General features: G+C 41.4%; 4 protein-coding genes across 4 annotated transcripts; 1 reads left to right on the top strand and 3 right to left on the bottom strand.

The window, feature by feature from the left end:
- The first annotated feature begins 2,460 nt into the window (after positions 1-2,460).
- On the top strand, positions 2,461-7,379 carry LOC127761073 (P-loop NTPase domain-containing protein LPA1). The gene is made up of 8 exons (XM_052285290.1): positions 2,461-2,954; positions 3,036-3,200; positions 4,298-4,581; positions 4,735-4,816; positions 5,072-5,491; positions 5,589-6,320; positions 6,591-6,698; positions 6,913-7,379. Exons 1-8 carry the CDS (start codon positions 2,874-2,876, stop codon positions 7,189-7,191), a joined length of 2,151 nt encoding a protein of 716 aa, XP_052141250.1. The 5' UTR covers positions 2,461-2,873; the 3' UTR covers positions 7,192-7,379.
- A 3,791-nt stretch (positions 7,380-11,170) lies between these two features.
- Positions 11,171-16,895, bottom strand: LOC127762884 (pumilio homolog 1-like). Its single transcript, XM_052287413.1, has 11 exons — positions 16,635-16,895; positions 15,382-16,082; positions 14,141-14,972; positions 13,500-14,061; positions 13,275-13,416; positions 13,058-13,165; positions 12,730-12,942; positions 12,532-12,642; positions 12,119-12,313; positions 11,729-11,903; positions 11,171-11,618 (listed from the first exon to the last, which is right to left on the bottom strand). The coding sequence occupies exons 2-11, from the start codon at positions 16,012-16,014 to the stop codon at positions 11,584-11,586; spliced, it is 3,006 nt and encodes a 1,001-aa protein (XP_052143373.1). The 5' UTR covers positions 16,015-16,082; positions 16,635-16,895; the 3' UTR covers positions 11,171-11,583.
- Positions 16,896-17,877: 982 nt separating this feature from the next.
- Positions 17,878-20,596, bottom strand: LOC127761400 (thioredoxin-like 3-2, chloroplastic). Its single transcript, XM_052285686.1, has 5 exons — positions 20,112-20,596; positions 19,394-19,468; positions 19,246-19,312; positions 18,748-18,765; positions 17,878-18,671 (listed from the first exon to the last, which is right to left on the bottom strand). The coding sequence occupies exons 1-5, from the start codon at positions 20,420-20,422 to the stop codon at positions 18,573-18,575; spliced, it is 570 nt and encodes a 189-aa protein (XP_052141646.1). The 5' UTR covers positions 20,423-20,596; the 3' UTR covers positions 17,878-18,572.
- Positions 20,597-21,178: 582 nt separating this feature from the next.
- Positions 21,179-23,845, bottom strand: LOC127761376 (probable protein S-acyltransferase 15). Its single transcript, XM_052285658.1, has 7 exons — positions 23,503-23,845; positions 23,088-23,180; positions 22,889-22,990; positions 22,743-22,811; positions 21,963-22,061; positions 21,771-21,866; positions 21,179-21,606 (listed from the first exon to the last, which is right to left on the bottom strand). Exons 1-7 carry the CDS (start codon positions 23,770-23,772, stop codon positions 21,517-21,519), a joined length of 819 nt encoding a protein of 272 aa, XP_052141618.1. The 5' UTR covers positions 23,773-23,845; the 3' UTR covers positions 21,179-21,516.
- Positions 23,846-24,706: the final 861 nt, after the last annotated feature.

The following is a 24,706-nucleotide window of genomic DNA, read 5'->3' as shown; positions in this document are numbered from 1 at the left end:
ACCCTTTGCGGCAAACACAATTACACATACATTTGTGCCATTGCTTGCTATAATTACTTAATATCTCTCTGGATTTCCTTTCATTGGGTCTTCTTATTTTGCTTTGATTTTTGAAGAAAGGAAACAAAGAAAAAAAAAAGAGACTCTGGCTAACGCAAAGCATTAAACAGGAGGAATCCTGCTCATCTCACGATGCTGCTGTAGGAAGTCGAGCCTGACATGAATGAACAAGAAGAAGAACGGAGAATGTCAAAAGAAATGGCGGCAACCGCACCGCACACGTGTAAAATCTGTACTGTTGCATACGATCACTTTAATTTCCTCCCAGAATCCTCTTTTTTTTTTAATAATCCTGAAAGTCTGAAACGAAGGTTATGAAGGAAGAATAGTATTCTTATTCTTATAGCAGAAGAGCAAAAATTAAAGCCAACTGATTGCCGAAAAAAAAAGGAGAGAGCATATATACAATCCATCCATCTAGGAGAAGAAATATGTTATTGATAGTTGCTTTGCTTAATCTCCTTCGTTGATTTTGCTGGATCAGATAAATCAGAGAATCTGACAGTACACAATTTTATCAATCCTCCCCATATTCGCGTACACATTAGCTAGCAAAAGCAGTTGGATTTCAGGTAGTATAATTTTTCTTTTAGTTTTTTTTTAAGAAAAGAAAGAAGGAAAGAAAACAAAGAAAGACGCAGAGAGAGAGAGAGAGAGAGTTGGATTCATCGTCCACCGTCTACTGTCTACCAGTACTCCTATCCTAGCTCTTTGGTTTCGTCTTTTCGATCAGCTCATAAAGGAGTAATTGCGTATCAAGTTTTTGGTTTTGTTTTGCTGGCCTGATATTCTGATGAGTGAAGAAAAAAGGTGATTCATGGCGAGCTAATCTAAGCTAAGCTAAGCTAAGCTGGAGAAGAAGAGCAAGACAGTAAACTAACCAACGGAGACGAAGGTGGGTGGGCCCACCCAACGCGGCGCGCCGCGGCGACCGTTGATCGCCTTTTTTTGGCGCGCACTGGGCTCGGACGCGGTCTGCACCCCCCGCGACCCGCTCTCCTCTCTCTCTTTCCTTTTTTTTTTCCCTTGTTTCCTTTATTTTCAGAGACACTAGTTTACACGAAAAATTCAATGAAATAAAATTGTGAGACTACAAACCTTATAAATTTGATATGATCTATTACTATAAAACGAATGATGCATATAGAAAAAAAAAATCTAAGGTTTCAATTTTTAAAATAATATTTGGAAAGGTTTTTTCTTTCCAATTTTGCAAAAAAAAAAAAAATTACGAAACACTGACACACACACACCTGTTCATATACATGCACCCACACTATACCCCTCTAAGCTAATTCAAAAATGAATCGGTATATCTAGATATTTGCCAAATGATTTTGTTTTTCAAACAGACGTGAAAATTTTGAATTGAGCAATTGAACATATAGAGATGCCATTTTTTAAAGAAAAATCTGGAATACCACTGCTAGCAATCAGAAGCTGATTACACATCATCCATGACTCAGTGTGTACGCTAACTGGAGTAGTAGTGGCACTAACAAACAATTGAATGACAGTAATAGAAACCGTAGCGCCAGATAAACAAATCCAAAAGATTTGTCTTGTCCACGTCTTTGGATTAACACAAGAGTGCTCCTCATCACGTTGTGCAGCTGCAACCGCTTCTTCATCCAGAGACTTTTTTTTTTACTTAACTCTTAGTATTACTATATATCTTGTGCTATTAATTGGAGCAATCAAGAACAACGAGCCAAGGTGTGTCCTATACACCAAAGACATTGACCAACTGTTAACATTGCTGTTTAATATTAACAACAACTAAGAAGAGAAGAATAGACGAGGCTAATTAAGCTAAAGACTTTCTTGGATTCCCTTGTAGAAAAGCCTAGCAAAAACAGCTAGTATCATCAAGGAAGCTAGAGGACCATTGGAACAAGCATTGCACGGTCAAATCCTTGCACCGTCGTAGAATTGACATTGTAATGCCATACATAACATGGTGCATTAACATTTTGTCAAACAAAGAGAGAGAGTACGTTTTTGACCGGCTACTTTCACCAAAAAAAGTGAAACCTGCATATATTCCTTTTTTTCCCCTACGCCGTTTGACATACGTATTCTAATTTCATGACAATTACTTAAGGCCATAAACAATCGAAATAAATATTAAAAAATTGAAAAAATAGCCCAAAAAAGTGTTCAATAGTTTTTTAATATAAAAATCGCACTAATTAACGGCTTGTAAAACGTGCTCGTAATAATTATTAGCTGAAATAAACAGGGCCACAGTACAATTCAATCTGTAAAGCTTTCTTTTTTTTAAAAAAAAAGAGTGGATATATAAAAGTAATATATTTGAGCTCGAATTGCATGTTATATCTAATCCAAAGGGTGGAGCACACACACATTAGGCATCGACACATGCAAGGAAGGAAGCATTTGATTGATGCAAGGAAGCAAAGAATCCAAAACAAGGAAGGGAGAACAGAACACTATAAAAGCGGAACAAAGAAGAAGAAGAGAAGAGAAGAGGTAGAAGAAGAATAAGGTAGGACACACACACAACTCCACTAGATTTAATGACCCCCCCTTAAAATTAGGAGAAAATTAGGCGAAAAACAAATCCAAAAGCGAAGACCCAAGAGGAAGAAGGTTAATCAAACCAAGACAAGAGAGAGGGAAAGCAAGCACAGATAGAGAGAGAAACAAGAGAGAGAAGAAGAAGAAGAAGAAGAAGAAGAAGGGTAGAAGAGGACGCCGAGAGCGGCAGAGGGGTGAGGCCATGTGTACGCCATGGGCGTGCGCTGCGTGGACGTCGTGACACCTGCCGCCGCCCGCGCACCGCCATCGCCATGCCCATGCCGCCGCAATGCGCCTCCTCAAAACCCCCTTCTCCTCCTCCTCCTCTTCCTCCTCATCCCCACGAGCACGAGGTTTGCCACCGCCGCTGCCGCTTCTTGCCTTGCTTTGATCCGCCGCCGCGGGAGGCCTCTTCTTGATTCTTGATTTTGCAGGTAGGGGACGACATGGCGGAGGAGGCGCCGCCGCCGCCGCCGCCGCCCAAGCTCCTCTACATTGCCGTCTCCGACGCCGCCGCTCGCCGCGCCTTCCGCTACACGCGCCCCGTGCTTCAGGGCACCCTCCAACTCATGGGATGCAAGGCTCGCCATGCCTTCAAGGTATAATACCTATCTTTCTATCTTCTTGTTCATCTTGATCCCAACAATGGAAAAACTGTGCCTGCTCTCTCTCTCTCTCCCGCTTAATTTCTGCCTAATCTGGCCCCGATCCAACTGGTGGCGATCTGATAGGCTCTCTCGTGATTCTTCCGCTTCGATTCGACTGGAAATTTTGCTGCTTCTCGTATCCAGCGTTGTGTATGGTTTGCACGTGCTGATGTGATAGATCCTTTTGCTCCTTTCTGTGAATTGCTTGCTTGTTCTTGGTTTAATTGATAGAATTGCATGCCGAGTATAGTATCTGGATGTTGTATGTTTTTTTTTTTTTTTGGGGGGGGGGGGGGTGGATGATCTTGACAAAAAAAGGTGACGGGTTTTAGTGATTGATGTGCAGATTTGATCTTAGTTCACATCCAGACTCCCTCAAGTCAGGTCTTTACACACACTGCTGTTGATTTGATCAAACTCTCTCACATCATTTTCGATATCTTTTTGCGCGAGGGCGTTCTTTGCAGGGGAAACCGGAAACTTTGTCAAATTCGAGCACCCAGCGCCTCACTTGGTTCTGATTCCGCGCAATTTTTATGTCCAAAAACCCAGCATATCTTTCAAGATATGTTCTTGTTGCATACTGAACTTGTCCTTTCGGAAATATACTTGTTTGTGACGAGTCATTGTCAGAGATATACTGCCATGCAAACTGTTGCCTAGCTGATGAGAATTACTGTACCTTTCTTGGTATTATTATGTTCTATCGACAAAGACAACACCATGCTGTATGATGTAGACCTGTTTGCCTTGCTTGATCTTTTTGCCTTGGGCCTGTAGTTTGATGGGTTGCCATTCTAGAAAGTATCTAGCAATTGACTTGAGTTGGTCATGGGTTCCCACTCGGTATGCGTTGTTCTTCCCTGACTTGGTCATGGCTGTTTGACATCTTTTTCCTTTCTCTGAAGGCACAATTTGGCTAGCTGCAAAAGAAACTAATTGCTGATGCCTACTTCTGTAGATCAGACTGCACAAAGTGTCCTTTTTTATTTCTCTCTTGACTTGTGAAGATAAGAAGTTTCTTTTTCATCTTTCTTTGGCATCATCAGATTAGCAAGAGGGTGTTCAATGTGATGAGGAGTGAATTCTTGGATGCATCCAAATCAGATACTGCAGATAATGAAGAAAATGCCCCTTCCCTTGTAAAAGATGTTGAGATGCTGAAGCCCAAAATTTTGGAAGCAACTCTTAGTAGCATACCCTTCGAGTTATACAAGACCCAAACAACCATCGTTGTTTCTAGGGAGAAGTTCCTAAGTGTTGTATGTGATGCCCTCTCTTCATACAAGTATGTGGGGCCAAACCAGAAGGCTGACTTTCTTCTTGCTTGCAGGTAACATGTTTTTCCTTGTTTCTGCATTTATAAATTCAGAAGTTACAATGAGTTACCAATCATCAGTTCATTACAGCCAATGGAAAGCTACCTGAATGCATTGAAATAACAATGGTTTTGTGCAACTGTGCATTTTCCAATTGTTCTGTTCAGAATTAAGGAGAGAAAGGAATCAGTGACAGTACTCTTATGTGGGACTAGCGGATGCGGCAAATCTACGCTATCATCTTTGTTGGTATGTTTATCACTTACGCGAACCATACAATTCCGGATGAGTGAATGCTCTACTGTACCAGCAACATAGTAGTAGTTTGTTACATGTTAAAGTATAATGCAAAACGTCTGTAGAACAAAATCCACTTGAAAAAAAAAAAATCCTTTCTAGACCCATCAATTACCTCATTGCTTTCAGAAGATTGTATCGCTTACCGAACAATGAATGATTCTGGGTCTTGATTAATACTTGATATGGTCTGTCTGTTTTTCTCAGGGTAGTAGATTGGGTATCACGACAGTAGTTTCTACTGATTCCATACGCCATATGATGAGAGGCTTTACGGATGAGAAGCAAAATCCTCTTCTCTATGCATCAACCTATCATGCAGGCGAATGCTTAGACCCTGTTGCAGTTGCTCAGGCAAAGGCAAAACGGAAGGCACAGAAGCTTGACATTGTTTCTCATCCTAATACCAATGAAGGCAGAGACGACACTTCAGATGATAAAGCTCATCATGGATCCTCCGAATTGCCTCCTAGAACGGAGTTGATCGGCAGCAAGCAAATGGCAATAGAAGGGTTCAAGGCGCAAAGCGAGATGGTAATAGACAGCCTGGACAGATTAATTACGTCCTGGGAGGAGCAGAAACAATCTGTAATTGTTGAGGGAGTTCATCTAAGCCTCAATTTTGTGGTGCGTTGCGTACTAGTTAGATATTTGCATCAATTACTTATACTTTGTTGCACACTAGAGAACTGATGTAGCCTTTTCTATTTTCATTTTCCAACAGATGGGGCTAATGAAGAAACACCCTTCCATAATACCATTTATGGTATACATTGCGAATGAGGAGAAGCACATGGAGCGATTCGCTGTACGTGCAAAGTACATGACACTAGACCCAGCGAAGAACAGATATATCAAATACATCCGGAACATCAGAGCAATCCAGGACTACCTTTGTAACCGTGCAGACAAGCATCTGGTGCCCAAGATTAACAATACTAATGTTGACCAGAGTGTGGCGGCCATACACGCCACGGTTTTCAGCTGTCTTCGCAGGCGAGAAGCTGGGGAGCAGTTGTATGACCTCAACACAAACACTGTAGCTGTAGTGAATGAGGAATACAGGAACCAGCGTGCTGCTAACTCACTGGGTTCCAAGGGAATGTTTCAGTTGATACAAAGACAGGGATCTTCAAGAAATTTGATGGCTATCCTTAATACTGACGGTAGTGTCACCAAAGCTTGGCATGTGGATAAAAACAATGGCAATGGAAGTCTCGATGGTACAAGCAGTGACAAATCAACAAAAAATCCCATGTATGATACATTTGGGAAGGCGGAGCCAGTCAATCTCCAGTTCGGATCTTTCGGGATCAGTGCATGGATGAGTGACACAGGTGGCACCAGCCATACAGGAAGTGTAGATGACTTGAGAGCTGATGGCATTGAAACGGGCGGCAGATATTATTCCTCGTGCTGCAGTTCACCAAAGGTGTCAGATTGCCCTTCAAAAGAGGTATGCATTGGTGTGTTTACAGTATGATAGGAGAAACATGCTGCCATCGCAGATATGGATCTATTCAATCCTTACATATGTTTGTTTCATCATTTGCATTTGATATTCCAGCATATAGTGCAAAAATTGGACGAGCTAGCATTAGATGCTCGTCTATATTCGCACGAATGTTTTATTATTAATTACATGTGATACAACACTGCCTTAACACTGGTTTGAGTAGATTGGTGATGCCATAAATTCGACCTAACAAAGACCCTGACTTTTCAGCTTATGGAGGATGATTATTCAGTTTTTGGTAGCGAAGAAGATGCTGATGATCCTCCTGATGCTGGAACTGACGAAGACCTAACTGATGAAGAAAGAGATATGCACGAGGTACCAAAAAAGCTCCCTGTATGATTCAGCAATTTCCTTTCTAGTTGTGATAAACACACAATATAGTTTTCAGAAACTATATAAAAAAGAATGCAAATAGAAAAAAACTATATCCATTGCAGCTGATAATTGTTACTACCATGCTTTCACTTAAATGCTCATGGCTGGATTTGAAGAAGATGCTAAATTCTTTTGCACCAATGAATTCCTGCAGATAGAAGCAGGCTCTGTTGATGAACACTCCACCAAGTCCGATGAGGAATACGACGATCTGGCAATGCAGGATGTGATGGAGAACGGTTACTGGTCCGACGACGAACAGGCTGCAAGCAGCACCAAGAACTCATCGAACCAGGAGAAGAACATCCATGGAGCAGCTGATGGTGATGTTGTTGATGATGAAGGCAGTGGCAATGACAGGTTTCACCACAATCTGGCCTTCTTCCTGAAGATGTCCAAGAAAGTAGCCGCCACAGAACTGCCGTGTGCATAGTGCCTCCGGTGTCAAAGCAACTGTTGTTGGTCCAGATGTGCTCTGAACTCGGTTGTTATGTATCCTGATGAGCTTACCTCCATGACTGTAACTGTAAGAGAGGATCTGCTGCTTGTCTAAGCAATACAGATCACTTAGAATCCGTGTAATCCAATAACTCTTGAAAAGATGAAATAATAAAGGGTGAATAAATAGTTTGATACAAAGTTGGAAATTGCATCCGGGAGAAACACTTTTAAGGTTTTCGCTAGTTTTGTCTGTACATCTTCGTGGGTATGGTGGTGCCACCACCTTATTCACATCACAAGTCACTAAACCACAGTGGTATAGAAATAGAACATCTTCTCAAGAAGGGAAAAAAATGGTAGTGTAAATAGATGTGGACATTATATATGCTTTCAAATCTATCGTGCTAAAAACCCAACAATTCAGCAACCATCATCATACAAAAGATAATGCTCCCTCCCCTCCGTTTTAAATTAGTTTATTCTAAGTGTGCTATTTTTTATTATTAATTTGTAAAAATCCATATGGTTTAATAACTTGTGAACTGTATATTACGTATTTCTCAGTAAATAAAAATATATATCTGTTGACGAAAAAAATCGAACACACCGGCCTGGGAGATCTGCTTAGCTCCTGTGCAGGTCCAAAGATTGATGAGATGCGGGCGTGCCAGTCAGTTTGATCCTGCAACTGACAAGATATGCAAATAGCAGATCAAAACAGCCAATCGGCTGACAAGCCGATGGAGTAGTTCCAGCCGATAACAGCCGATGCCGATAGCGATAGGGTTTAAGCAATCGGCTATATATCCAATGTAGATAATGATATAAAGGCAATCGGCTGATGATGATATAATAAAATAACAATATAGTCCTGTATAAACAAATCGGCTAGCAATGATATGATAAATAAGCATCGATCCGAGGGTTAAAGCACACATCGGCTGGAGGTCCGATATCATGAAATCCACAAGATTAGATTAAACAGTGAAACCTTTGTTGTCATCGGCTAAATCCAACTTATAAGTGTATGCAATCATTATGAGCCGATGCAACATCCAAATAACTCACCGGCTAAAACCCCGATGAAACCCTTATTGGCAATCAAGAAGCAGGCTAGAGATTATGGTTCTAAGCACGACTTAGTAGATCAAACTTAACTGATGCAACACTAAGTATGAAAAGAAACATAATACCTAGACAATCAAGCCGTTGACTGAGTTTTCAGGGTGGTAGATGTCTAAGCTAATCTAATCTAGCAACGTGATTTAGCCGATACCGGCAGAAACCCTAAAACGAGAAGCAGCCGATAGAGCTAAATTGACATGCTAAGACTAGATTAACATAGACATATGATAAATAGGTAGGCAAATATATCATCCAAACCAGAGCAATCCAAGAGGTCGAATGTACTGATGCAGCCTTGAACGACGCCGACGTAGACGATACAATTGCCTGGACCGGCGGAACATTGGACTTATCCCTTCGCCAGAGATCGAAGACGATGCAGCCCCGCGTCGGGTGCCAAGTCCCACCGGAACGTAAAAACAAAAGTAGAAGTAAAAAGGGTGGCGATGCGCCGAATTGTATTGATTGTGAAGATAGATTACATAGACCCCGGGTGTACATATTTATACCCATGGGTTGATACAAATCCTTGTCGGACAAGAAAGAAACTAACCTAAAGATAAAAGGAAAATATAAAGTCCTTATCAGACACTAAACACACTTTCCTAAAGATAAAAGGAAACTAACAAACTATTCATAATTAATAGATAAACTGCCATACCGCATCCTCTTTAAACTCGGTCACTTAGGGATAAGTTTCCTTTAGTAGATTGATTTCATTAACCGAATATAGCAGGAATCCGACTAATTGGCGACTTAATAACTCCCATCGGCTGATTCTGAGATGTTGCAGCCGATAATGATTCTAAGCCGATGACGTCTTTGCCGATTACCAAATTACCAAATTTCACTTTTAACACATGCCCCCCAGTTTTGGAGTATGAGGACTCATGCTCCAAAATTCTCTTCTGTCTGATCTTGTAATCGGCTTTCATGAGCTAATATTGATGTGCTTGCCCCCCGAGCCGAGATTGAATGATCTTGGCATTGACTTCTTCTTCAGACATGTGGATATAAAATTTGTGGTCCCACCAGGCGTGCCAATCGGTGGGACCACGAATTTTATATCCACATGTCAGTTGGCACGCCTGGTGGGACCACGAATTTTATATCCACATGTCTTAAGAAGAAGTCAATGCCAAGACCATTCAATCTCGGCTCGGGGGGCAAGCACATCAGTATCAGCTCATGAAAGTCGATTACAAGATCAGACAGAAGAGAATTTTGGAGCATGAGTCCTCATACTCTAAAACTGGGGGGCATGTGTTAACAGTGAAATTTGGTAATTTGGTAATCGGCAAAGACGTCATCGGCTTAGAATCATTATCGGCTGCAGCATCTCGGAATCAGCCGATGGGAGTTATTAAGTCGCCAATTAGTCGGATTCCTGCTATATTCGGTTAATGAAATCAATCTACTAAAGGAAGCTTATCTCTAAGTGACCGAGTTTAAAGATGATGCGACATGGCAGTTTATCTATTAATTAGGAATAGTTTGTTAGTTTCCTTTTATCTTTAAGAAAGTGTGTTTAGTGTCCAATAAGGACTTTATATTTTCCTTTTATCTTTAGGTTAGTTTCTTTCTTGTCCGACAAGGACTTGTATCAACCCATGGGTATAAATATGTACACCCGGGGTCTATGTAATCTATCTTCACAATCAATACAATTCGGCGCATCGCCACCCTTTTTACTTCTACTTTTGTTTTTACGTTCCGGTGGGACTTGGCACCCGACGCGGGGCTGCATCGTCTTCGATCTCTGGCGAAGGGATAAGTCCAATGTTCCGCCGGTCCAGGCAATTGTATCGTCTACGTCGGCGTCGTTCAAGGCTGCATCAGTACATTCGACCTCTTGGATTGCTCTGGTTTGGATGATATATTTGCCCACCTATTTATCATATGTCTATGTTAATCTAGTCTTAGCATGTCAATTTAGCTCTATCGGCGGCTTCTCGTTTTAGGGTTTATGCCGGTATCGGCTAAATCACGTTGCTAGATTAGATTAGCTTAGACATCTATCACCCTGAAAACTCAGTCAACGGCTTGATTGTCTAGGTATTATGTTTCTTTTTATACTTAGTGTTGCATCAGTTAAGTTTGATCTATTAAGTCGTGCTTAGAACCATAATCTCTAGCCTGCTTCTTGATTGCCAATAAGGGTTTCATCGGGGTTTCAGCCGGTGAGTTATCTGGATGTTGCATCGGCTCATAATGATTGCATATACATATAAGTTGGATTTAGCCGATGACAACAAAGGTTTCACTGTTTAATCTAATCTTGTGGATTTCATGATATCGGACCTCCAGCCGATGTGTGCTTTAACCCTCGGATCGATGCTTATTTATCATATCATTGCTAGCCGATTGGTTTATACAGGACTATATTGTTATTTTATTATATCATCATCAGCCGATTGCCTTTATATCATTATCTACATTGGATATATAGCCGATTGTTTAAACCCTATCGTTATCGGCATCGGCTGGAACTACTCAATCGGCTTGTCAGCCGATCGGCTGTTTTGATCTGCTATTTGCATATCTTGTCAGTTGCAGGATCAAACTGACTGGCACGCCCGCATCTCATCAATCTTTAGACCTGCACAGGAGCTAAGCAGATCTCCCAGGCCGGTGTGTTCGATTTTTTTCGTCAACAATATCTTAATAACTTGTGAACTATATTATGATAGTATTCTCAGTAAATAAAAAAATATATATCTTACGTTGTTGTTAAACTATATGATAGAAATCCATTAAAATGTTTGACAGATACTAGTAAATAAGAAGAGAAATGAGAAGGGGAACGCAGTGAACACAAATATTCATACTTTTAGAGCTGAAGACAATTCTGATAAACAGAGACATGCATTTGATTTCTGCAAAATGTGAGTTAAGTAGAAAACCTTTACAGAGATGAAACCTCATGAAACCTTATACACTGATGAAATTCAAGGCAAAAGGATCTACAGGTGTCCTTGCTTCCCATCATCTATCCTAAATCTTTGCACTAATTTCTTCCATGCTTTGCCTTTCTTCCTTCTTTTTATCTTACTCGAAGAGGGGAAAAACGTACAAATATACAGCTTCTTTCTTAAGAACAAGCACACTCTCTCCTTTTTATTTCCAGAGGCCCTCCTTTATTTACATCAAAGGCTTTCAAAGCTTAGCTTTTCCGATTTAACCCAACAAGACTACAGGTAAGGCTAGCCTCGCTATTTGTCTGTACAGGTGTTATTCTGTCAAACTAACCATTGCAATCTCACGAAGATGACGAAGACACTCCACTGCGCCTTTCTGAAATATATTTACAGAAGCAACAAACAAACGAGTCAGTAATAACCAGGAAACATGTAAAAGAGAGTGGATGAACTGTACTATGCATGAACATGGACTGCGAAATTCACCTCCTGCAGCAATAAGCTTCTCAACCCGTGCAACAATATGTTTCCCATAGGTGTATCTCTTTAGTGCATTCAAATGTACTTTGATACGTGAAAGGATCAATTCACGGTTCTGGTCATCACAAGTCTCCAAAACCTTCTGCACCACGTAGTTAGCAAACTGGTCTTTCATCATTGCCTGGAGAAGAAACATTTGCTTTAATCATTTTAGAGGAATGTGAGCCATGATATCCACCACAGCAACGGTATCATTTTAGAAAAGCAATATCTTATTCCAAGCAGTATGTTTCAAGAAACACTAACCATATTAATATATTATCACAGCAAAGCCTAAAACTCATGAAAATTCTACGAACGGAAACGATACACTTACGTAACTGGATCAAAACATACCTGTAATGGCTCATTCTCGTCAGTTGTGCCAAGCATTTCATTAATTAGAATCTGGCGCTCCTCAGGACTACCGAAGGAAAGGCACTTCTCAACAACATTGGAAGCAAATTTCTGTTGGCTCATCTTCACAATCTGGCCAGCCAGTTGCTTAATAATAGCAGAACGTTCATCTGGTTTCCCGTGTTGCAAGACATGCTACAAATATAAACAAGGAAGCTCTTTGAATAAATGGGACACAAAAGTAAAGTAACTCCAATGGTATAAACGAAAACAAGAGAAAGTACATCACATGGAGCGTATCTGCCCAATTTGGCAGATGAGAAGTCTTAACATAGGGAATCCGTCCCAATGCTTAAACAAGTACAGGTGAAATTGAAGTTTCGACAGATAACATAAAATCAATAGGCAGTTACCTGGATAACATAATTGCCATACTGGTCTAGTGTCAACAGAACCACAGACTGCATGATCTCTTCCATCATGGTGCTCTGCGTATTTTCATCGTCACAGTGCTCCAAGACACGCTGGTGGTATCAAATTACAGGTAAGTACATTTAGCAAGTTGCAAAAGTAATATTTCAAGCAAAACTAGATATACATTAGCATAGCACCTGAATAACACGGCAACCATATGGATGAGTGGAAAGCTCAACCACGTGTCCATAAAAGGCAGATATAATGAACCGTATCCTTTCTTGAGGGATGCATTCTATGCATTTCTGGATTACATGGTTGCCATTCTGATCACGGACACATTTCATAATATTTCCATCAAGCTCCAAAGCCATTTGGGTTTGTTGTTCCACCTCAACCACTTCTAAAGCCTACAGCAGAATAGTGTGCATCTGAGTTTCTTCAGAGATAAAAGGTGTTGCTAACTGAACAGAGTCGGTCTTTCAACTCATTTCTAGTGATAATATGAGGGGACAATACACATACCTTCTGAATCACCCGGCAACCATACATTTGAAGAGACAGCTGCAATACATAGCCCTTGAGTAAGCTAGCCAGTTGTTTCTTCTGTGGTTCAGTCCCATATTCAAAGAACTGCCAAGCACAAGTAATTAGAGAGAACCAGTAAATGATAACATTTTTACATATCACTAAAAAAACATCATTTTTTTCCCAATACTGATGGAATAGTAGGGCTGCTCACTTTCTGTATAACATAGTTTCCAAAAACATCAGTCATCAGAGTTCGTGCTTGAGGAAGAATCTCTGGAAAAATGGTGTCCTTCTCTTCAGCAGAAGCCGTTTCTAGTTTCTGTTGTATAAAGCGACTTCCATACTGGTCCGAGCTGCAACAGGAGGTTTGGGTGTATCAAGCATCATATCTGAAAACAGCAACTTTACTCTGATGGATATACTATGAGAAAATTACCTGAACTCGACCACATGACCTACAATATCTAACAGCTCAAAAGATCTGGTTTTGTTGGTCTTAAATTCCTCCAGCAGAGAAGATCCATAACCATTATCAATTAGACCATTATCTGAATTCCAAGATCCCATAGGCCCTCCAGTAGTGGTCTTACCCATAGATGAGATACGAGCTAGCCTATCTCCTTGCCTAACATGGCCCTGAGGAGATGAGATAAAAGGGGTAGATGTTGGACTCGATAAATATGCCATTCCCCCCATGCCAAATGCAGGGTCACTGCCATAAATATTCGGGCTAAGACTACCAGACTTGCCCAGGTATGGCACGCCATACTGTAGCTTCTGCTGAGCGAGTAATGAGGCAATATAAGCTTTTTGGTATCCAGGGCTATCTAGGGGCACTGAACCAGAAAAGCTGCTTCCTTGGAATGGATTCAAGTTTGTGGCTGCACCAAGGGGAGAGTCAGAGTTTGCCTGCAAGTATGGAGCATACATTGACTCCATTGGTTGGCCCTGAAAACCAGATCCCCCTTGATTCGAAAGAAGATTAACATATTCACCATCTGCACAGGAAAAAAAAGGGTCAAAACTCAAACAATAATAGGAGGGGATAGATTGGAGAAAAAGAAAAGAGAGAGGTACCAGCACTCAGTTGATTGTTCAGCATGGATGAACCAAAGCTACTTGAACGGATCTTATTATTCCGTACAGATACATCAATGTTGGAGTTATCACCATTAAGGTTCTGGTAGAGAGACACAGATCCAGTGGGGCTCACAAGAGATCCTTTATTATTGGCATTACCATGCGGTGATTGTATAGGAAACTTGCTCCTGCTATCAACTGACAGCTTGCTCATATTTGAATTATTGAAGTTACCGCTACCATTTGGAAAAGCTGCATATTCCAACGCATTTATCGATTCTTCATCAGCATTTTGAGCTAACTTCTGCTGAGATAATTGTCTGCGCTCCTTTGGAACGCTAAAGAGTACATCTGTTTGATCACCAAAGTTCTGGTATGCACGATTTTGAACTTCAGCTTCTAAACTGGCCATCTTGCTACCAGAAAGGTTCATAGAAGATAGAGCCGCCGCAATGTCAGCAGTATCATGATTATGTGAAGCAACAGCCGAGCCATCAACCTTCTTATCAGTACTTCCCATCCTAACTCCAACTGGAGGAAGGCAAGGACTTGGAGTCCTCCGAATCAACTGGGGGTCAGGGGTGGTGCTTCTTGAGATAGAGGAGCCTACTGCAGAAGCAAAGTTATGAGAGATTGAAGAACCTAAACTTTGGACCCTGACAAGACTGGGTGAAGTGGATCCAGATCGCAAGCCATTCATGGATTCTGATCTGCTCTGCAGTTGTGCTCTTGATGAATCAGGTCTAATTGGATTTGGGCTGTCGAAAGCATTCCGGCTATTAGACCGTGAAAGATGACTGGCCGCAGAAGCAGGACGACTAATATTTTCCTGTCATGAAAAAACATTCCAAATGATAAGAAAAACAATGTGACAGAAAACTATACTGCAATAGGAGAATGGTGATGCACTGTAGTAGTGGCATAACAGTATCTCTGAAAGAAGTTCCACACTGAATTATCGAGTGAAAAATACAATCAACATGTCATGAATGCAATTCAGGTATAGGCATATCTATGGTGGTTCTCATTCCCAAGGTTACCAAACATAAATGAGAGCTGTCTGAGTGATCTAAAGAACACGACATGATAGGTATACCATAAATCAATTTAGCAATAGCTGTCTGTTTGTACTCATGGAGATTCATGAAAAATAGAATAGAGCATATGTTCTAGTCGAGGTTTAAATATACGGTGATTTAAGAAAAGATAAAAAATCAATTCGAGGAGATTTTCCTGACCTGCAAGGCATCAGCAAAGCTCTTGCGACGGGACCCAAGACCACTGGAATCCGATAGCCCAATGAGCCCATCTGCACCACTCCCAAGCCACTCTGATGATTGCTGACGCGTGAGCCCGTTTCTTTCTCCTCCGCCCATCCTATCATTCACCAGTAAATCCTCTCCATTACCATGCCGTGCCCCCGGCTGCACCGAAAACAGCGAACTTCCACCCCCCACATCCGAGGGCCTCCTCCTCCTATCCCCTACCCCTCCTGAAACAGCCTGTACTCGCTGAGCGACACGCCAATCCTCCTTCGACACCATTGGTGGTGGCAACCTTGGATTGAGGTGCTCATTGGAATAGTAGTACGACAGGTAGGCTGGGTGAGACCTTATCTCCTCATCAGAGAGCACATCACCAACACCACCATTGCTGGGATCAACAAAGCTGTCGACGTGAACAGGCGCAGCAGAGAAGAGGGAACCAACGGCAGTGCGAGCACCCTGAACAGTGGGAGGAGCACTGCCACTGCGGAACATGCTGAGCTCATCGGCGGTCGCCGAGTGGTTCTGGTCCATCAATACTGCCTGCAGGTCGCGCTCAAGGTCCTCGAAAGTGGGGCCAGCCGCTGCTGCAGGAGATGGCGCCATGGCTGCGGCTTCTGCGGTTTCCTTCGTCACAACCTACTTCTTTCTTTCTCGCCTTCTCCTCGCAAAACCTAAACCAACACCAATATATGACTCATATATTCATATATATATACTGATTGATACTAAATATGTATGGTAATCTAGGGAGAAATCTGAAGTTTTTGTTTAGATAACTAGTACATAAAAAGAACGATCAGAGACACCTTCCTTTCACAGAACTGCAACCTAGTAATAAAGAACAAAGAAACAAATTCCACCAGTTTCTTCCTACGAATTCTTCTCCCTCAGCAGAGTCGGAAAAAAAACCCCCCAAAGTCCCACCTTTAAGGAGACTCCAGCATCAAGTTGCGGGAGCACGAAGAAAACAGGCAAACAAAAAAGAAAAACCCAAACTTTGAGACGAATCCAGTCACAACTCAGATTGAAACACCGGGAAAGAATCCCACCCAATCCCCACGGGGTGGAAGGAAAACAACCAAAACATTTTCCTATGCCCCAGACTAAAGGAATCATCACACAAAACAACAAACAAACCATCGCCAGAATCCCCTCCGCCTCCCTCCTCATCTACCAACGATTCGATCGAACAGCAATAATAATAACAAAAAAACAAACCTCACCTTGATGAGGAGGAACACCAGAGAGACTCCCCCCTACGGAATCGACATCCAGAAAGAGCAGCGTCTCCTGGGAGGGATTGAATCGTATCGTATCGGATTGGGTTGGATTCGTGTACGGGGGAGGAGGTGGGGGTGGGGGGTGATTTATTTAGGGTTTGGGGATTGGGGAATTTCTGGAGGCGGCTGCTGCTACTGCGGAGGAGGAGGAGGAAGGATTAGCGAATGGGAAAGGAGGTCGAGACGCGAGACGCGAGAGAAGGGAGAAGACGACGCCCCCACAGCTGAAAGCGACGCGTTTGCTTCTTCTTTTCTCTCCTCTTGGACCGCTCCCCACCGTCCGATCCCACCCCGCACGAATCTCAATGCACCGTGTGTAGGAGTGGCATGATAAGATCATATGACCTAGCTTTAGCATGCACAAACAAACACAAGGTCGGTTCACACCGGCGGCGACAACGAACAGCTCAGGAGGAGATCTTTTTTTTTTTTCCTTTTTTCTTCCTTCCTTCCTCTTTTGTGCCTGAATTGGTAGATGGTTTGTGGCAATAACTATTTTAGGGTAAAAATGAGCGATTTGAATATTATAAAGTTGGAAACTAAATTAAAAACATATGCATTTATCTGTTGTTACACTTATTGGAGGATAACAGGACCTCAACTTGAAAAAAAAAAAAAGAGAAGCCTTTTTTTCCTTCCTCTTTTCGAGATCAGGTTCATATGCCTCAGTGTTTGACTGACAAATGCAGTTGCTGAATTCTGAATATCTGACCTGAATTCCCAACCCTAACAACCTGACATCTCTCAAGTTTGTTATTTTTCTCCGGTCTCATGCGTTGCATGGTTTCAGGAAGGACGGTTATACCACCATGGCTGATCTGATTCTGATCTTATTTCACGAAACTGTGGTGATCATCCTCACTCTCTCTTGCGGTGACTGACATGTGGGCCCTCTATTCTATATGCCCTGGCCACTATCCAATCACAAAGAGTTTGTTTTCATTGACTACTATTGATTGTCTAGTCAAACCAGCAGATTAAGTGGAGAAAAAAAAAGAGAGATTGACAAGTCCTTCAGTCTGGGATTTGTGTGTTTTCTTTCTCTAAACTGCAGAAGCAGAAAGTGTAAAGATAGTGCTTTTGCCGTGTTTTGTAAAGTGCCAGACACAAGAAAGTGCTGAGGTTGCGATCAAATTAAGAAATCGTTTTAATATACGTAAACAAAAGCATTTCATGTTGTTTGTGGTTGAAAAAAAGTAGTATTAGTCCCCCAGTACCCAATGCTGAAGCATGTGGGCAACTAGTTGAGCTTATAAGAGGGAACTTGCTTCCACTAATCCCAATTAACTTTAAGGATAACTATACTTTGTTCAGCAGGAACATATACATACATGCTTGTTTTTCTATTCTGAACAAAACTAGCAACACCTGCTTTGCAAAAGGCTGACACTGTAGCTATCTTTTGTAGTACTAGTAGTTCAAGTCAATCACAGTTGTGCAGCATATGGATTTGGAACCATAACACTTTCAACATGCCCTCTGAAGGCTCATTGACTAAATATTATTGTCATCTAATGACTAATTTAAATGCTTGCCCGTACTGTGACAGTACATGAGCAAGAAGTCTTTGCCTTTAATTGCATAGATTTCCAAACAAGACACATGGATACATCAAGGACACCACAGGAATGCAGCCACAGGTTGTGAAATTCTGTCGACCCCAAATTTGGAGAGAACACGATTGAAATGCTGCCTTGTGTAGTAGTGCCTATTTGACTGTAGAGGTAGTAATTTCGTCGATTCGATACTTAAATATATGGCTCGATCTCTTGAAAGGAGTTCATACTGGCTTTTGATTTCTGATTTCTCCATTTGCTATACTGAAAGATTCTTCCTGTTGGACATCATCACATCATCATTTGCACTAAAGGACATAATGGATCATTCCTCCTGATCGATCATCCTCCGAACATCGTCAATTACTAGCCAGGATTTGTGTCCACCAATCACCTCAGCCTGTTTTTGAGAGTCACTCCACAGCTGTACATGACCCAAAAAAAAACCATCTTAAGGATATACAATGTCAATACATAGAGAAACAAACAAAAGCTTGTACCTGTATTGAAGGCATCTTCTGCACGAGTTCCGCGTAACAGATCACATATATTGGACAAAAGAAGGCATTAGATGTGTAGATTAATATATACTTGGGGTCCAACAAGTTGCCTAATGAATATTGTTGCACGACAAGATAGCAACGAGGCCAAATAAATGAAGGGTCCATCATTGATATGGTACTCTGTTACCAAAGCTAAAGGATAGAGCTAACAAAAACTTAGATACAAATTGCAGAAAGCCGGCAACTAGCAACAAAGTTTCCAGGGGCTCAAGAGGAAGCTATTTCCTCTAAAACAGGGAAAGAAGCACAATAAAGGATCTCTAAAAACTTCTACAAATAGCACTTCTTTTTAAATGAAATGTCTAAAAGTGCCTTAGAATACCTTTAAGCAATATGAAGCACAATTACGGTGAGAGGAAGAATGATTTCTGTTCATTGTTTACTAAGGATAAAACAAACATTGAATGACCAATGATTAAGCATGGCTAGACTTACTGTTACTCCTGCACGATTGACAAGCTTTTGAGGAACAGCATTGACATCGACACAGTAGAACCGAATTCTGCATAACACAAGTACTGACAGAGATCATCAATTTGGCGAGCTCCAGCGGTGCCTACTTTACTGGAAAATAATCCCTAACCTTGGATAGCATTCTGCTGCCAACTTCTCTAGTTTAGGCTTCAAATATATACACTTCCTGCACCAGCTTGCCATCCTACAAATTGCAAAAGCTAAGCATTATCCTGGTGCAAGACTGAAGAGTGCTATGTGAAAAACAATGTGACACCGGTACTTAATTTATCATTTTGTCCACAATCTCAGATATCTTAATATACATAAGCAGCCAATTGTTTAAATGGATAAAAAAGATTCATTTAACTCTTTTAACACAATATGGAAAAAAAAAAGATGATGAAGCTTTCCTTCAAGGTTAAAGTAACTAGACGCCACCAACATGAAAAAGGTCGATCCAATAAAGAACACATGCACACAAAATCATATATCCATATGTATTTTAGTTAACCAAAAGCAACTCTTTAATGAATGAAAGGCGAAACAATCATTTCAAGCAAGATGATGATCTAGCCCACTTCACCTAATAAGGTCAGATGCACCGAATGAACAATCACCAAATCGAGCCCCTGAATTTCATTCAGAACACTACCAAATTCAACTCTAAACTGACCAATTTCCATCCAAAAAAACAAACTGAACTTGCAGGATAGTACTAGTAGTACTACTACCCAGTAACCATGTCATCCAAGATCCAGGATTGGTGTTGCTACAACGATGCATTTATCAAATGAAACAAAATTTACTGCTCATCACAATCAAAGAGAGGAGGGTATTAGTATTACCAGAGAAGGACGATGGGGAGGCCGAGCTGCTGCGCCTCCGCGAGGGCACGCTCCAGCTGCTGCTCGCTGCCGATCGGCTCCAGCTCCACCCAGGTCGGCTCCTCCTCCTCTTCCTCCTCCACCCTCTCCTCGGCCGCGGCGGCGGCGCGGCGGGGCCCTGGAGGGAGAGAGATCGAGGCCCACCAGGACGGCGATTTGGAGAGGAAGGAGATGCAGGGCGGAGGAGGCCGGCCACCGGCAAGGACACGACGGGACGGCGACGCCGCCACCGCTGCTTCCCCGGCGACGGTGGCTGCGTGGGCGGAGGCCATTGTCGTAGGCTATGCAAGAGATCGGGCGCACCAGAAGGGCAAACGAGAGGTAGAAGCCGCCGGCGACGGCGAGAGGCGGCGGCGGCGGCGGCGGCGACCGAAGAAGGAAGGCGTCTGCAATAGCTGACACCAAGTCGTCAGGTTTGTGTTGTTTGTGGCGGACACGTGACACTGCAGGTGGGGCCCAACCACCAGAGAGAGGCAAAACCGAGATTGTACTAAACCATTTCAAAATTAAGTAGTGTTTTTTTCGCTCGAAGATAAAGATAAAGATTAAGATGTGATTGTCCGTTTGTTTTAGATTAAAATTATTGTAATCTAGATTATTAAATCAGATTACTATGAGCTGGATTATAATAAGGATTATCGGAGACATTAGGGGTAGTGGATCTTTAGCCACCCAATAATCTTAAAAAAGCTCCTCTAGAGAAGATTATTAGATTATACTAATCTAACTTACAGATTATAATAATCTATCATAATAATCTACTTGTTTGTTTTAACTCGCTCCTAATAATCTAGATTATAATAATCCTAAGCTAAATCAAACAAGGTCTAAGTGTTTTATGTAAGATGAGGTGGTATTAATGTGTGATTAACTGAGTTTTAATTATTACAAACTTAAAAAATAGTTTAATATGATATTTTAGAGTAACTTTCGTATAGAAAATTTTTGTACGAAAAGCACTGTTTAACAGTTTAAAAAACGTACCATGCATATCCAAAATATTATTCACTTTTTTAGTGGAAACGAACGGGAACACGTCAAATTGATCACATGATGAAAATTATGGTCAAATTGATAATTTTGCAGTTCAATATGTCAAGTACACAATGCTCAAACCCAAACTACTTGATCTATCTACAGCTCTGCACACACAAATAAATTGAAGCAAGAGAATACATGGAGATTAGGAGAGGGAAATTGAACATTTCACATGCTGTTATACAAAGATTTTGGTGGCAAATGTGGAGCTCTCTACTGCAACAAGCAAATAGAAAGGCCAAGAAATCTGGTCGCCAAATATAAACTCGCAAATCTACAATGTATGTATCTATGTACGTGTGCAGCAATTGCTTCCTTGTTAATCCGATCAGTTGTTTGTGATCTGGAACTCAGTGCCATCCTTGAGATGCCCTGTTGCAGTAGGGCAAAGCCAGCACAGGATGTTTGGGCCCATGATCTGTTACAAAAGGACCCAAAAGTATCAGCTAAATGGAGTGCCAAACGGAATGAAATTGAACATAAAGAAATTTTCCATGTTGAAGTTTTTGAAAGTGTAGCAGTTATCATGAATGATGATGGCGGATGAAGATCTGATCTTATGCACTATTCGTGATTTCGTACCATTTGAATGTTCTTCCGCGTGCCAAGATCAAAGCGGTGCCGATACTTCTGTCCACTCTTCTGTGCAAGCCACTTCGCTCTAGTTGCCTCTCGGTACTGAAGTAAAGGTAACAGTAAAAATCAAGCATGGCATAAACCCATCAAGAAAAAATGTGTTTGAATGGATGTCTGGAACTCCAAAGAGTAATTTACCTCTATCGTTGTCATGTTATGACATAAGAGATAGATGTGCCAGCATAATAGAGAACCTATTGTCAAGCTTAAGAAGAACAAAAGAACACCGACCAAGACCTGCATTTGTTCATTAGTTAGTAGTTAGACAAAAAAAAAGGGGGCAAAACTATACCCAAAAAAATACATTACCAAGTAAGTGCATGACAAGATTCTTATAAGAAGGAACAAAGAAAAAGTGGGGGAAAAAGGTACCACAGAACTAAAACTGAGAGCAAATGCATATCTGCGTGACATGTTTATCCACACCATCTCAGTGACACCACACGATATACGAAATTCCATCATTTAAAATTCAAAAATCATTATTTTAACTATAAACTCCCTTGTTAGACCAGCAGAACGGAAAACCCATAGTTTTCATTATTATTCCATGAGTTCTATCTGCAATTTTGGATTATTTCCATCTATCATGTCTTTGATGTTTCTGCTGTAAATACATAATAATCACTTTCAATTGAATTGAAATCCAAACTCAAAACTCATAAGAGATCTAAAACAAACTATCTACTTTCTGGCATGATAAAACAAACAGGGATTCCTCAAATAAGTTCTTATTGACTCTAAGACAACACAGGGGGCAAAACAATGTAGTGTGCTGTGAGCCAAAGGTTAGTAATGGTTAATAACTAAAAATATGAGTAAACATATTACTCATTATTTATGCAGCGCAGTAGCAGGGTGGAGAATTCCTGACTGTATGGTGAAATACTAATTCAGAAGAAAGGCCAGTGCACTTACATGTATGATCTTCACATAAGGAACATCATATTCATGTTCTGTCTGGAAGAGATCAAATAGAAATACCACCTGGAGAAAAATGGAAAGACGGTGAATGATGCTTACTGAAGAATTTCCCAAATTTTATTCCAAATGACATCACTTACTAATGAGTAAAGAGACCCGATGGTTGCATTTAGAACACAGATGATAAATGATTTGTAGTTTGCATAACCCACGCAGTTGTTAATCCAGACACAGTGATGGTCCTGCCAATATAATTAATACTTGTAACCAAGTATTTTTAACAAAAGCTTCATTTTACAACCAACAGAACCTATACCGACAAACATTAGCCACACTTACCATTTTAAGAACACACCTTTTGCACACCTTGCAATGGTGAGTTCGAGAAGGTTTGTACATGCAGCATTTATCGCAATACCTCGATTTTAATCCCTGCCGAAACAAAAGAAAAAAAAAAAGGCTACCATGAAGGGTATTCTCGCAACATCCCAGTGGTTGCAAATCAACTGCTTTGGTAACTAAAATTTTGGAATGCTCCAAACTACCAACCGATGCATCGAAATCCTAACTAAGCATTGTGCGATGATGGAATCATGAAACTCTACAGTTAGATGGATTCCAAATAAGATTGGATAATTTGGAGTGGAAAGAAATCTACTTCAGCTTAGCTTATGGTTGGGAATGCCGCTACAGTCTAACACAAGAATCCTAAAATCCAAGGAAGCGGCAAAAGAAGATAGATCTCATCTCAGACCTGCCGCTGCGGGTCCTCGGCGTCGGGGGCGAAGGAGGCGGGCACGGAGCCCGGGTCAGCGGCCGCGGCGCAGACGAAGGAGAAGAAGCACGCGGCGACGACGAGGGAGAAGGCGGCGGCGTGGGCGGCGCCGGCCAGTGTGCCGAGGCCGAGCCAGTGGTCCAGGAAGACGAACACCGTGGAGTAGTACACCAGGCCCAGCACGGACACCGCCCCGATCACGGCCGGCGAGGCCGCGGCCGCCGCCGCGCCTCCCCTCCTCCGCGCCATCGCCGGCGAGGTGATCCCCACCTGCGCTTCGTCGGGCCCTTCTCCGAGCTCTCCGGCCTCACTTCTTCTTCAACCTTTGCCTCCCCTTTTACTCCCTATTGAGCCTTAATGGGCCGAATCTTATGTGGGCTTTCATACGGAGTGCGACACCAACTGGGCCAATATTTATTGGGCCTAAACAACACAGGCTAAGGGAGATCTCTTTTTTTTTTCTTTTACTAGAAAAAAATGGACGTGCGTCGCAACGGGTGAAGTCTATTTTAATCTTATTATTATTATATGGTTTAGTTAAGATGAAATTCACTGTGGGAGTTCGCTTGGATATATATATTTTCAGAAAATCATGAGATGCAGTTGAGAGTCTGATCGTCTCAAGTTAGCATGTGAGTTTTTTAAAACATATTTTTCTTATATGATTCCTTCTGTATTACCAAAAGTAAACGATCTTAAAAACTGACTCAAATACGGATATATATTTCTAAAAGCAAACGAAATTAAAAACCGACTCATACATGGATGACGTACCAAACATCTTCAATTTTTATAATAGTAGAGATAGAGAAGAGATATAGATTAAAACCAAAACATAAAATTAAAACCGACTCAAACACGGATTACGAACCGCGGAAACATTTTCAATTTTTATAACCAACTCAAACATGGATGATGGACTGCGGAAACATCTTTAATTTTTATAATAGTAGAGATTATCAAAACCAAGGAGAAATTAACTCATCCTACATATAACAAAAACCAAGTAACTATATGCATACAAGAAATCAATTAGTATTAAATGCCAGCTTAGGTTTCGGTCAATAATTTAATTTAGCACTACAAAACTAAAAGACAAGCCATTTTTTCAAGTCTTAGATGCATGGCCGGGACTAGTGATTATAAATATGTATATCTCATTTAAAAAACCAGAAAATAAAAT

This window comes from Oryza glaberrima, chromosome 2, assembly GCF_000147395.1.
Source record: "Oryza glaberrima chromosome 2, OglaRS2, whole genome shotgun sequence".
Lineage (NCBI taxonomy): Eukaryota > Viridiplantae > Streptophyta > Magnoliopsida > Poales > Poaceae > Oryza > Oryza glaberrima.
Note: the sequence above shows the minus strand (reverse complement) of the source record. Positions and strands in the feature narration are given on the sequence as shown.

Bases quoted from the DNA above. Each gene is read 5' to 3' on its own strand.
- LOC127761400 (XM_052285686.1), bottom strand. From the start codon at position 20,422: ATGGCCTCCGCCCACGCAGCCACCGTCGCCGGGGAAGCAGCGGTGGCG. The intron at 19,469-20,111 runs GTAATACTAATA...TGCAATTTGTAG, and splicing joins CTCCCCATCGTCCTTCTCTG to GATGGCAAGCTGGTGCAGGA. The intron at 19,313-19,393 runs GTTAGGGATTAT...TGTGTTATGCAG, and splicing joins GCAGCAGAATGCTATCCAAG to AATTCGGTTCTACTGTGTCG.
- LOC127762884 (XM_052287413.1), bottom strand. From the start codon at position 16,014: ATGGCGCCATCTCCTGCAGCAGCGGCTGGCCCCACTTTCGAGGACCTT. The intron at 14,973-15,381 runs GTCAGGAAAATC...TTTTCATGACAG, and splicing joins GCTTTGCTGATGCCTTGCAG to GAAAATATTAGTCGTCCTGC. The intron at 14,062-14,140 runs GTACCTCTCTCT...TTTCCTGTGCAG, and splicing joins GAACAATCAACTGAGTGCTG to ATGGTGAATATGTTAATCTT.
- LOC127761376 (XM_052285658.1), bottom strand. From the start codon at position 23,772: ATGGCGCGGAGGAGGGGAGGCGCGGCGGCGGCCGCGGCCTCGCCGGCC. The intron at 23,181-23,502 runs GTCTGAGATGAG...TTGTTTCGGCAG, and splicing joins CCGAGGACCCGCAGCGGCAG to GGATTAAAATCGAGGTATTG. The intron at 22,991-23,087 runs GTAAGTGTGGCT...TTATATTGGCAG, and splicing joins AAAGGTGTGTTCTTAAAATG to GACCATCACTGTGTCTGGAT.
- LOC127761073 (XM_052285290.1), top strand. From the start codon at position 2,874: ATGCCCATGCCGCCGCAATGCGCCTCCTCAAAACCCCCTTCTCCTCCT. The intron at 4,582-4,734 runs GTAACATGTTTT...TGTTCTGTTCAG, and splicing joins GACTTTCTTCTTGCTTGCAG to AATTAAGGAGAGAAAGGAAT. The intron at 6,699-6,912 runs GTACCAAAAAAG...GAATTCCTGCAG, and splicing joins AAGAAAGAGATATGCACGAG to ATAGAAGCAGGCTCTGTTGA.